We start from the raw sequence: 12,058 nt of genomic DNA on the forward strand, positions 1-12,058 counted from the left end.
ATAGGAAATAATCAAATAAGGTAATTCTGTTATGTATCATGCGATTTATTTGACAAGCAGAGAAAATGCTGGAGTAGAGAGCTATTTACAGAACACTTTTATTGACAGAACTCCAATACAACATTCACACAAGTCTATTGTACAACATTTAAGTGGTCACCTTTTAAATCTATGTCCCAAAGTAAAGATCTGATGGTGTTCATGTAAAAAGCAGTGAATGACTTCATGCACCAAATAGTTTGTAATGCAGAACATAAATAAAGGGGCATGGTGAAGAAGTGCAGGTAGATTCATGCATTTGTGGGAGGCATCAAGTCATCTGGCAACATCCCATCCTGGCCTCTTATTCCTTGTTATAATCATACTTTGTTCAAGGTGCAACATTATTTGGCAGCAGAAACTGTATGGTTTCTTTGAAGACTCATCAAAAGACTTAATAGTTATTAACAGGAAGAGAAAACAAAATCAGAATTTTGGCCACCAACATGTTGAGTGATTAAATGTGATGGTTTGGAAGTGGTTAAAATGTTCACTCTAAAACAAAGAAATTTCAACATAAACCCTGTTTGTTTAAACATGAAAAGATCTTATACTGCCTATACTTGTGAAATTTCAACCTCATTAAAAGTTTGAAAGGCACTGCAGTATACACAAACTGTTTGTATAAGCCTGCTACTAAAGTAACTCCCTGTGACAAAACCAGCTCAATGTTATCAACAGAGGGAGTAAACGTCTGCACAGAATTAACTCTTTATTCGAATAAAAGCATTTAAAATTAATTTTAAAGAGCACCAAATTCACAGTGATGTGTTGCATGGTTTGGTTTACAGATGGGAGCTGCAAGCAAACGGATGGAAATAACATCATCTTGAAGATATCCACCTTCCTTTAACCTTTTGACCTTTTTTTGCAGATGATTCTCCAGACTAGGCTGTAATATGACGTATAACGGAAAATACAAAGGCTCAGACATGGGCAAAACCAGCATTTAACCTTTTCTTTACAAGTGTTTTAGTCAATTTACCACAAATAGCATATGTTACTCATGACCATTTTACATAAAAACTAACTAAAAGCAGACATGAACATCTGTGTGATTAACCATTTATGTCAAGCAGGTTTCAAGCTTCTGGAAGTTGATTTTCATGCCATAAGGAGGAAACTGAACCAAAAAGGCCACCTGGATAGTCACAAAAATATTTTTAAAAATCTAAAATACTAAAGCATGTAATGAAATTTATATATGACATTTGTATTAAATTGACTAAAATGTGGAAAAACACTGGCATGGTCCTGTAGCAAAACCACTCTCTGCCACTTTTTAGACTGAAAGCATTAGTGGTCACCTCTGCATACAGGATCTATTTAAAAAGTAAATTCCTACAAATATGCAAGTCAAATTGTGCAAACAGCAATTTCAGGTGAAGCAATCTCCCCCGAAAAAACAATTTAGTCCTTCAATAAATATACATGCATTCGTCCTTTGCACAGAATTCTTAAAAATTACTAGAGAGAGTGGATTTTTTAAAAATGGGAGAGGAGAGGTCATGAAAACATGACTTGGTATTTCCAGCAGTCACAGTTTGGCAGATGAGAAGCACGAATTCATACTTAGCTTGACACAAAGGCATCATGTAAGGAACAGTGGCAGCAGGAGAAGGGGGGGGAGTTGAGTAAAATCCATAAAACATTCCACATTTATTTTCTTTATCATCACTGAAACTGCAAAAAATAAGAACAAAAACAACGAAAAAAGGCATCCAATTGTTTTTGGTTTAAGGCGGGGCTACGTTAGGCAGGGGAGCGAGAGGATGTTTTCCCGAGAATTTTGCTGCAAATTAAACTCCTGTGCTCTGTCAGGCCTCATCTCCCAGGTCCGGCCCAGCCCATCCCATCCATTCCTCTGTCCATCCTCCAGTGTGCGGCTTATTTCAAGCGTTCAATGAGTTCCTGTGTTAGGCCCAGGTTGAGCAGCTGCATGGTGGGGAGTGAAGTCATGTGGGGAAAAGACTTGAGGAGCTTCTCCCAGCATAGCTCCAGCAGGCTGGGCACTGCCAGCCAGATCTTAAACAGAGAGCCAGTTCTCTTGTTCTCATGGATGTTCACTACGCCACCATGGATGTACATACAGCCAGCCTATAGACAAGGGAAAGACACAAAGATGTACATTTAACATATGGAGCTTATGACAGAAACTAATGGGGGCTTAAGCTTTTAAAACCTGAAATAGTTTCCAACTCAACCAACAGCCAGTGCCCATAGTAATGTGGCTATTTTACACTATAGATCAACAGTTAGAGACAGACTGGTTTGAACAAGTAGAACTGTCCTTACTGGGGTAACAGCAGCACAGTGGAAGTATGCTGGCTCAGGCATCACTGCTGGTAGCTTACTCCACTGGAAAGTTTGCAGGTTGATCTTCCACAGATCAGCTAATATCAACTCCCCGTTGTAGCCTCCACAGATAAATACATCTACAACAGAGAGAAAACAATGATCAGACACTGCTCAAATCAACTCAACATGGAGGGTTTAACACATACGGATGTCATATCAATCGTCACAAGCACCTGTTAATCTTTGAGGCAGAATAACAGTAAGAGTTCTGGCTGCTCAGAATTATTGAAAAAATTCTCACCATTTCGTATTTGCACACAGCTATGGCATCTCCTAGGAGCAGGATACCCTGTCACAAGAACAAACATTTTTAGAATTGTGTACATGACAAAACAACAGGCTTTAAAGTGCAGGATACAGACCTATTTTATCATGAGGTTTAGTTGTAATCTCCTCCCAGGAATTAGTTTCCAGATTGTATGCATGTACCTGGAAGAAAATTGGGGGAAAAAAGAACAGTGAACAGTGTATTGATCATGAGTCTAAGGTATCTAGTGAGTTTACCCTTAGTGATGCACAACAGTACCTTGTCCAGAGGATAAGATGTCCAGGAAGTTCCCCCTCCCAGGATGTAGATCCTCTGTCCATCATGTGCTATTTCATGCCTGTACCTGTGACATGCACAACAGTAAGTCATGTCATGGGTTTTTACAACAATAAAAATATTCCCAGCTTAATTATGAACATTACGCCGTACCGTTCCTCAGGCAGGTCGTCAGGAGGGTTGTTGGGCTTGAGGTGAATCCACTCCCTGGTGGTCAGGTCCAGCCTGTGCAGGTCTGTGCTGTAGATGTACCCCGTCGTCCCTCCAAACACGTACAGGAAGCCGTTTATAATGACCATTGCCTGGAGGTGAAAAGATTTTTAAATTGAAGCCTGGTACAAGCAATGAAATGAGACTATAAGGCTGATTTCTAAGGCTACCTGTCCATAGATTCTGTTGGGCTTCTTCCCACGGCAGTTGAGCAGTGACCATCGCTTGTACTTCACGTTACAAACGTGAACATCGTTGCCATTATTTTCACCAAAAGGGATCCCAGTGCCTCCAAACACCAGGAGGTTGTTGCCATGCAAAACAGCTGAAGGAACACAGCAACATCAGATTTTATTTCCATTGAATTTTGACAGAGAACAAATTACTGGTAGTGCAAGTGCTCGACTACTAATAAGTATTAAAATGAACAAAATAGACAATGTTTCACCTGACATAGATGCCAGCTCTGTGGGCATGTAGCCTTCTGTTCGAATCTGCTGCCAGCAGCCTGTGGCAAAGTGGTACCTCCATAGCTCCCTGAACAGTGGATAATCTTCATTGTCTGAGCCTCCTGACTCATCGTAGTCAGGGTTGTACCCTCCAAACACATACAGGTTAGTGTTGTCTGCAACGCAGCGATGCCCACTGCGGGCAGGGGGAGTACGATGACCTAGAGAGAAGACCAAATTTTCATATTCAAAAACACTCTGGTTTGGTTTACTAGGAAAATCTGACTGAACCTCCAAGTAGAACATGTTCATCCAGTAAAAGGCATCTCAGATCATTAGGGTCTGTGTATATTCTTATGTAACAGAGGCTGATGGCTACCACAGCATGATCTGACAGGAAGGGAAATATCATACTGATTCACGGGGTGAACATTTGAACATGGGTCACCAGTGAATCACAGGGCTAAGATATAAACAAACACAAGTGTCTCTGCATGACTTATGAGATATGGGCAACATAGAAGATATAAACTTGATAAAGAAAGGCCTTGTTGTGAGGCCATAATGCGAACACCATGTTTAAAAGTTATCTAATTCAAATAAAAAGTGGTCAAACATGTAGCTAGGACAAGATGTGACCAGCTATTCTCTATGATAGCATTTGTTTGTACATTATGTTTGCAACTATTCAAATCTCAGCATAACTGCATCTGCTTAGCTGCAAAATTGTTCAGTGACACTTAACCAAAGGCATGTCTCTCTCATTCTAGTGTATACTCCCTTTAAAGTGCAGTCCAAATTAAATGACAATATAATTGACAGAGAATCTATTCATATCAGTCAGTGATGTGGTTTATATACAAAAAATTCAGGCATCTCCATGATTCTCATCATTTAGATTATCATCATTCACAACAATATATAAAAGGTTCACAATTCTACCCTGAGGAAAGCTATGCAAACAGCAGAAAATAAAACATCACTGTTTCAGATACTGAGATATTTGGCCTGAGGCTTTAGCAGGTTTCTATCAGCAGGGGCATGATGACAGGATACAGAGCACATTAAGTCTAATAATGGGCCTCTGTTTAATGTACTAAGAATAGCACTGAGGCCTACCTACAACTCAACTCTGATGTTTCAGCCAGCAGATGCATTTTTAATCATCAGAATTTATAATGGATTATGAAAGCATGGTAGTGAAAGAAGGCTTGCAGAGATGGAGCAGAGGAATGTATGAGAAGTGACAAAAGCAAACATCCACAAGGATACAAATCTAATGCTAGTAACATAAATCATCTCTTTGGCTACTGTATTTTACATTGTTGTTTCAATTAGTTTTTTTTTTTGGGTCACCGTTACCTATTCAGAATCACAGCAGACACTTTCACTGACAAACTTCTGTCCAGGTGTTTCTAAATTTTAAAAAATGTCAGACCAGTTAGGGCCAATTAGGGTGCCATTTTAGGGGCAAGCAAAATTGTAAAAGCATCATGTGAAGTGTCTGGTATGCAACGTAGTTCAAAAAAGGAGGGTATCACAGAACAAGTTAAATAAATCTTTCATGCACCATGATGACTGTTAGTGATCTGGGTCATATTTCTTGGCAGCTTTATTAGTCAGAGTGAGCAGAGTTGGGCTGTGTACTATAGATTGCTGGGCCCCAGGTGTGACTGACCTCTCAAACTGTGAGACTGTGGTACACAAAAATGAAAACAGACCAGAACCAGGATCTCTACTGAAAATTTACCAACAGCCAAATGGAAAAAAAATTTAAAAAAATCAGAGGAGTCGATGCATCCTGGCTTTTCCCAAACACACTGGATCATCTCAATCATGTCTGTCTATTGATTACTGTGCTCTGCACACAGTGGTTTTTTAATACTTGGTTCCCATAGGGAGATTACCTGGAAAGCAGAGATGCAGCAAACAGTACTGAGAACATTCCTGAACAGTCCACGATGTGTTTGTGGATGTGAAATTGTGCCTGACTGTATTTTACGTCATCAAGCATGGGCAGATCGAACAACTGCCCGTGTCAAACACTTAGTCTTAAGTCTGTAATGTAAATTCTAAGAGAATTATGAAGTTTTCTGTCCTGAATCTCTTACAAAAAACAGTCTTAAGTCTCTTGCTAACAGGGTGTTTGCAGGTCAGTAAAACCTGGCAACCAATGACTGTGTGGTGTCAGGTCATATATTAAGTCGTCTGTACAGCTAAAAGACAGGGATATATAAAAGGTTAAACAGTTTGATTAACGATATGATAGCTAGCTTAGCTATCTTAGACATGATTGCTAACAAGCTATTAAAAGATAAACATGCAGAATTGCTGGATGTTGCTAGCTTGAGCATTATGTTTAGCAACGTCAACAGTAAGAGCAACATTTACATTCTTAACGTGCAAAATGCAACATTGCCTATGAAGCAGCCGATCTCTGTAACACGGTCTTCATTTTACTTGCAAAATGTGCCAGCAGTAAGTTAAAACCTGGCGTTAGCACGTCACGCTAGTGTTGTTGACCGACCTGCTAACGTCTCACGGTGCGGCGGCCTGCCTGTCAGTTTCTCGAATTTATTCAGCTGGTCTGGACTGCGAGCGCCTTCAGCGTCCGACATCGTTTCCCCTTCACAAATCCAGTCCTCGAGAATGTCACATCAAATAAAAATAACATCTGCTAAAGTGCTGATAAAACATTATAAATCATTTCACATCTCAAGTCAGTTTGAAGCCATTCACAAATTTTACCCCCCGGCGTCAGACGCTTGGCCAATCAGAGGGCTTGTTATTAGGACGTTGCGTCATCAGATGGGGGCGGGACTGCGCGTGTCGGTCTCCAAAACAACAACAGTTTTTTGTTTTTTTTTCCTGCACTAGTGTGGTTCAGAGACCTACAGGGGCTGGAGGGTTGGAGATGACTAACGTGGTGAGAGAGAAAGTCCATGTGTCACATCATGAACTGCTAAGACTCACAGGCCCGGAGCAAGAACTAAAAAATAATCCACTGAGGTCATGAGTTCAAAGTACTTGTTTAAAAAAAAAAAAAAGATGAGTAAAAAGGTTTTACCTTTTTTTTAAAATCACATTTGTTCATTTGCATGTTCATTATGGTGCATTATGGCTTGCCAGTTATGTATTTCCGTTGAGGACTAATTACTTTTTAAAGTTTTATTTAATTCTTTTGCCTTTAACAATCAAATTTTAAGATATTTTGTCTAAAATAATATCCAAACCAGCCTGAAATTTTTGAAATTACATAATGCAAATTCATCTTCATGTTATCAGTCCCTCACGTTGCTAGAAATAGCCTATGACTGAGAACATGATCTCAGGGTCAGCTAAAGCCCCACCTCTAGAGAACAGTGTCATAAAAACCAATGATAAAAGCTTAAAAAAAATACATGTCAAAATTGGCTACCCTCATTTAAAAAGAAATTATATATTTTTTCCGATAAAACAGCAGCCAAATGTTCAAAATACATTTTGTTTTCATTAAGCAGAAAATCTAAATAATATGATAATAATAATAAACTTTTTCATTTGGGCCCTTGACTTTTGGGATCCCTGATGCCATTGTCAGTAATAATTTGAGCTGGATTAAGTCTGGCAGTTGTGCTCAAAATGGTTACACAGTGCCCTCTTAAGGTGTGTTCCTCCTAACTGGTGCTCTTAGACTACCAGTAACGGTGGGATGTGAGATGTGAGCACCAAGACTGGGTTCCCTCAAAGCGGAACGATAGTTTTCAGGGTTTATTTTCCGGGGGACGTCAGAGCCGATCATGGCGACTCTCAGCGGTAGTCGTGGGGATCGTCTCGGCAACTCTATTCAACAAAAGTCTCCTCTTGCTTCTCCGGAGAAAGTTCGTGAAATTCTTAATGAGGGGGTCTCATCGATAGACGTCGGATCCGCCAGGTGCGATTCCCGAACATTCGCGCGCTATTTGTTTGAATTAAAGTACATGTTGACATTAGCTAGTTCGGTTAGCCACTTAGCCGGCAGCGCTGCTACTTTAGCCGCCTTCATTCTGTGTAATTCGAGGAGGGACGAGTTTCCACAAATTCGGGAGCATGTAGGCCAGGAACAGGAGTTTGCACACATCTGTAATTTTATTGCGCTTGTTATTATGTCCATTCATCAGACTGCTTTGTGATGGAAGCCCTTGTGTAATCTCTCCTCTGCACGGTTTCAGATAAGGGGGGTGGGGACTGAAAGTTTGCTAATAATATGGCATCCGATGAGTTCCCTTTTAATTTCCGAAGTATTGGCCACTTTTTGCACAGACACGAAGGCCAGGTTAATTAAATTTAGTTCGAAAGTCTATTGTGCACCAATACAACATGCATATATTGGTTAACAGTGGGGAAGAACGCAACTGCGCCCCATTTTGTCTCTGGTGTTACGCAAGTGACGCGTTTTATAATTTTGTAAAATTATTTTTTAGTTTTCAGGCTGTTACCAGTAACCGACCCTTTTCATTTACTTGTTAAATTTGATTTGGTAAACCTGCACCAAGCATTCCTGTACAGCTATGCATTTTTAGATAATGAAATTAGGAATTTTACACTGTTAAGTATACACATATTAATTGTAATAATAAGAAAATGTGTAAATTTACGATCTGTCATGTGGATTTCAGTGCACAAGGAAATCTGAAAGTTCTGGAAGTAAAAAGCAACACTCAAGCACCTTGCGAGGCAACGAACAAAGAAGCATTTTTCTCAAGAGTGGAGTCCTATTCAATATCCTTTATTCATTTTGAACTTTTGACCTAGTATGAGACATCTGTTTCTTTCCTTTACATTACACAACCATGTGGTAATGAATAAAGATAGCCCTTGTTGATCTGTAATTTGATATGTTTTTGGTGTTTCATATTCAATGACACTTAAATGATCCATGTGGGAATTTCATGTATATCTGTTTTCATTCAGAGTGACAGTCAATGTGTCAATAGTTGTTTTGTGTCCGAGTGAAATTTTCCTTAGCAGAGCACTGTTTGAAATGGGCAGGCAAACCCCGCATACTGTCGCCTCTGATGTGCGCCAGATATGGCTGGATCAACGTCGGCTGTGATATGCTCAAGTGCACCAGCTGCCAGGCTTTCCTCTGTGCATCACTACAACCAACTTTAGACTTTGAAAAATGTAAGCCAAACTTTAAGCAGCAGAAAAAGACAATGTCAGAGCCAGGGCACACCTTATGTTGGCAAAGTTAGACTGATGTTGCCAGTCTGCCAAAAATTAAAGGTCAGGCAACTCTCTTCTTTTTAATAGATGAATCCCGCATTGCAGAGATATCGAGGCAGCTTCAGACACAGCATGAGAAGTTTTGTCCTTGGCCTGACTTTCCTTGTCCAGGTAAGAGCAACCATTTGTGGCGTGTATATACATATATAACAAAAATAGTCTTTAACATGACTGTGTCATCTGATCTGAATTAAGCCTGATGTATTCACGTGATTGTCATCGTAAACGTTGCTTTTATTTCAGAGCGTTTCTGGCTGGTTCCAGCCTGTGAACCATCAACACTTCTCACTGCCTTCTTAGATCGCTTCCAGAGTGCCTGTCTCCTTGCACAGCAGCTGCCAGCTATGAAGCCAGAGCAGCTGAAATCAATGGTATGGCATGGTTTATGCATGGTGACAAAGATGCCCTCTAAAACATTATTAACGTTACAGAAAGAACTTAGAACAGTGGAATCTGGAAATAATGGAAAGGATGGTCTGATTATTTGCAGAAAAATCTGAAGTTTTTGTGTGGATGTATTTAGCAATCAAAATTGTTCACATGTGATTAATGTCCACTGTTTCTTTGCAGTCTTTGACTGAGGATGTTATCAGTGTTATATTGCAACTGATCGAGGAAGAACAAAAAAGAAAGGGAGGGACTCTGTGTTCTGAACCTTTGGCTGTCCAGGTGGCTGCGTGCATCGTTTCTCTCTGTGGCTGGGCGGCAAGGTGAGCTAAAACTTCAGATTCCCTCTAATGCACACAGACTGTTGAACATGGCACAAAATTCACTGACACGTCTCCACCTCATTAAGATGCCTGAGCCCATGAATTTGGTTTATCTTAGCCCAGCTCTGCAGGCCATGAACCTGCCCATCCTCACCTGCTCCTACTGCATGCGCAAGGTGGGTTTGTGGAACTTCCACCAGATGGAGGGAATGGGGGGTGATGGAGATGCCTTACCAAACACTGTAGGACAGTCTGCTCAAGCAACAGGTCCCGCTTCAGCAGCATCGCATGAGGGCCAGGGAGACCATTCTACGTCTGCCTCACCCACCCCTGCCACAACTCCATGTCGCATGAAACTGAGGAGCCAGGACTCCACCCGCGCTGACCAGGCAAGTTTTATGCAAATGCAGGCTAGAAATGTTTGTTCCGTGTACATCACTGGCAACTAAAATCTTCAGTACATACCAGGCTGCTTTTTCAACATGTTCTGGTGTATGTTACAGGGTGAGGGAACCTCCTCCCCTGTGGCTTTGCGAGCCCGAAGCAGAGACTCACCAAGCCCCAGTGAAGAGCTGCCAAGTCCCTTGACCAGAGGCAAAAGGCCTGCAACTCGCAGCAGAGGACAGGGGGACAACTCTGGGGCTGATGGCACTGCTAGCCTGCAACACCCTCCCAAACGCCTGTGCCTCTCATCAGTTGGTGGTCCTGTAAGAACTAACATTATTGCTGATTTTATGCCTAGGCTTTGGCAGTTTTATTATGGCTCCATATGCAGAGGTACACATTAATGATTAATAATACAGTGCTGTCACAAACATCTTTTTTGACCTACCTCCCTGTTATTTCAGGATGGGCTCCTGCACAAAAATGCGTTTGACCCTCTCGCTCAGCACAGAGACTGGTGTCCCTGGATTTCTGTGGGAAAGGAGAATTTGGACCCAGGGGCCATCCCCGCTTTGGGTGGAGGCTCAGCATCTCATCAGCAGGGCTGGAAGGCTGCTCTCGACCTCCTCATGCCCATGAAGAACTCTGATACAACGGGAGGCAGTCCAGCACAGGCAAGTCAAAATATTCCAAGCTTGTGTGTCTAGGCCTATTTAAAAACACTGTACCTCATCTTAATTTCAGATTTGTTGGCCCTACAACTTAACTCTTTCATATTAACAACATCTGACATTTCTATTCTCTCTTCCCTAGCAGGGCCCTCGTGACAAGTCTAAAAGGGTGTTTGCTATTTTCCGTCAGTGGCAGGTATCCTCCTCTCCGTCTCAGCAGACTGTTCTCAACCAAACAGCATTGCAGCACTGAAGTGATGAACTGACCTGACCTGCCCTTTTTTGCGGTACAGAATTGGTAGTACCAGTGACAGCAGTGTCATATCATATCAGTGTATGCCATCCCTTAAAGTCATGTTTACAGTCAAAGTGTTTCTGGGGCGAAAAGGAAGTTGATTGTGTCTTCAGGCGAATGAATAAGTGTCTTCTCTGTTAATAGTGAAATATGTGAAGGATGCCTGTGTGGTGTTAAAACATTTGAATTCTACTACATGAAAACTGGGATGTGCAACTACTGGGGCATACATAGGCCTTGCATCATGTGTGTACATAAGTAGTCATCAACTAATAGAACACATCTCAGTATATGAATTGGCCACAAGCAAGGCATCTACTATTAACCTTACATGAAGTCTGCTTTGGTAGTCCTTCATGACATTGTGATGGTCTTGATTTCTGTGGAATACAAGAGACAAGGAATCCTTGATCATGAGAAAGGACCAAATGGCTCGACACTGGAAAGGTAATGTTTACCTTCACTGTATGTTGAGTCATTTGTGGGAGCGGCAAACATTAACCTCAGATTAGCAAAAAAACTGTGAGGAAGTCCTTTTTGTGTGTGTACTGTTTTGCTTGAAAAGCAATGTGGATATGAGTTCTCTTTGAAAAGAACAGAATCCTTTTTGTGAGTAATGAAATGTTTGAAAGTCAGTGCTAAAATCCTGATTATTGCAGGCAGGTGGAACCACGTGCCATGAACATCAAACCTGTTTTAAATTAGATACCTTTCCTTTTCGCCTTCCTGTGACATCTCATTGCTAATGCAGTTCTCTCTATCCTGCATGTGCTTTTATCTTTGTAGAATTTCCTAAAAGGGTTTAATAAAATGCTCCTCTTGTTTGTTTCACTTGACATGTCATTCCTCTGACTTTGAACACAAAGCAATGCGAAAAATAAAGCAGAATTAGAAATCAACTAAATTATCACGTTGTATATGCTTGGTATATCGTATAGACAGGGTAAATCGTTGCATTTACAACAGTGATTGACGTCTGAAGAGTGTCTGATGTTACATGAATATGATTTGGAGTCAGCTCATCTGTTCCATTTACTGTGGTACGTTGCCTTGCAGCACTCACTGGCAGCCATTTTGTTGCCTTTACACATCTTAACCTCTTTGGGCTCAGAGGAATGACAGTTATGCAAACAATGTACAGTAGTTCCTTA

General features: G+C 41.0%; 2 protein-coding genes across 3 annotated transcripts; one reads left to right on the forward strand and one right to left on the reverse strand.

Annotated features, from left to right (window-relative positions):
• Window positions 1–74: 74 nt before the first annotated feature.
• On the reverse strand, window positions 75–6,386 carry klhdc10 (kelch domain containing 10). Its single transcript, XM_018670967.2, has 9 exons — window positions 6,128–6,386; window positions 3,600–3,821; window positions 3,322–3,476; window positions 3,095–3,243; window positions 2,924–3,008; window positions 2,760–2,826; window positions 2,639–2,686; window positions 2,335–2,474; window positions 75–2,136 (listed from the first exon to the last, which is right to left on the reverse strand). The coding sequence occupies exons 1-9, from the start codon at window positions 6,216–6,218 to the stop codon at window positions 1,927–1,929; spliced, it is 1,167 nt and encodes a 388-aa protein (XP_018526483.1). The 5' UTR covers window positions 6,219–6,386; the 3' UTR covers window positions 75–1,926.
• Window positions 6,387–7,340: 954 nt separating this feature from the next.
• zc3hc1 (zinc finger, C3HC-type containing 1) lies at window positions 7,341–11,743 on the forward strand. Of its 2 annotated transcripts, none has more exons than XM_018670968.2 (10): window positions 7,341–7,513; window positions 8,238–8,340; window positions 8,595–8,745; window positions 8,875–8,958; window positions 9,091–9,218; window positions 9,418–9,557; window positions 9,676–9,946; window positions 10,061–10,264; window positions 10,406–10,615; window positions 10,755–11,743. In XM_018670968.2, the coding sequence occupies exons 1-10, from the start codon at window positions 7,380–7,382 to the stop codon at window positions 10,863–10,865; spliced, it is 1,536 nt and encodes a 511-aa protein (XP_018526484.1). In that variant the 5' UTR covers window positions 7,341–7,379; the 3' UTR covers window positions 10,866–11,743. The 2 variants fall into 2 exon arrangements, with proteins under 2 accessions (XP_018526484.1, XP_018526485.1); XM_018670969.2 differs by having other exon boundaries at window positions 7,343–7,513; window positions 10,758–11,743.
• Window positions 11,744–12,058: the final 315 nt, after the last annotated feature.

This window comes from Lates calcarifer, linkage group LG18 (genome assembly GCF_001640805.2).
Source record: "Lates calcarifer isolate ASB-BC8 linkage group LG18, TLL_Latcal_v3, whole genome shotgun sequence".
Classification (NCBI taxonomy): domain Eukaryota; kingdom Metazoa; phylum Chordata; class Actinopteri; family Centropomidae; genus Lates; species Lates calcarifer.

What these genes read in the sequence shown, in the direction of transcription:
- zc3hc1 (XM_018670968.2), top strand. Translation starts at nt 7,380, where the DNA reads ATGGCGACTCTCAGCGGTAGTCGTGGGGATCGTCTCGGCAACTCTATT. An exon ending in GCCTGACTTTCCTTGTCCAG is followed by an intron (nt 8,959 to 9,090) that starts GTAAGAGCAACC and finishes CTTTTATTTCAG; the next exon opens with AGCGTTTCTGGCTGGTTCCA. An exon ending in TCTCATCAGTTGGTGGTCCT is followed by an intron (nt 10,265 to 10,405) that starts GTAAGAACTAAC and finishes CTGTTATTTCAG; the next exon opens with GATGGGCTCCTGCACAAAAA.
- klhdc10 (XM_018670967.2), bottom strand. Translation starts at nt 6,218, where the DNA reads ATGTCGGACGCTGAAGGCGCTCGCAGTCCAGACCAGCTGAATAAATTC. An exon ending in GCACCGTGAGACGTTAGCAG is followed by an intron (nt 3,822 to 6,127) that starts GTCGGTCAACAA and finishes TCTTCTCTCTAG; the next exon opens with GTCATCGTACTCCCCCTGCC. An exon ending in TAAACCTCATGATAAAATAG is followed by an intron (nt 2,687 to 2,759) that starts GTCTGTATCCTG and finishes TTCTTGTGACAG; the next exon opens with GGTATCCTGCTCCTAGGAGA.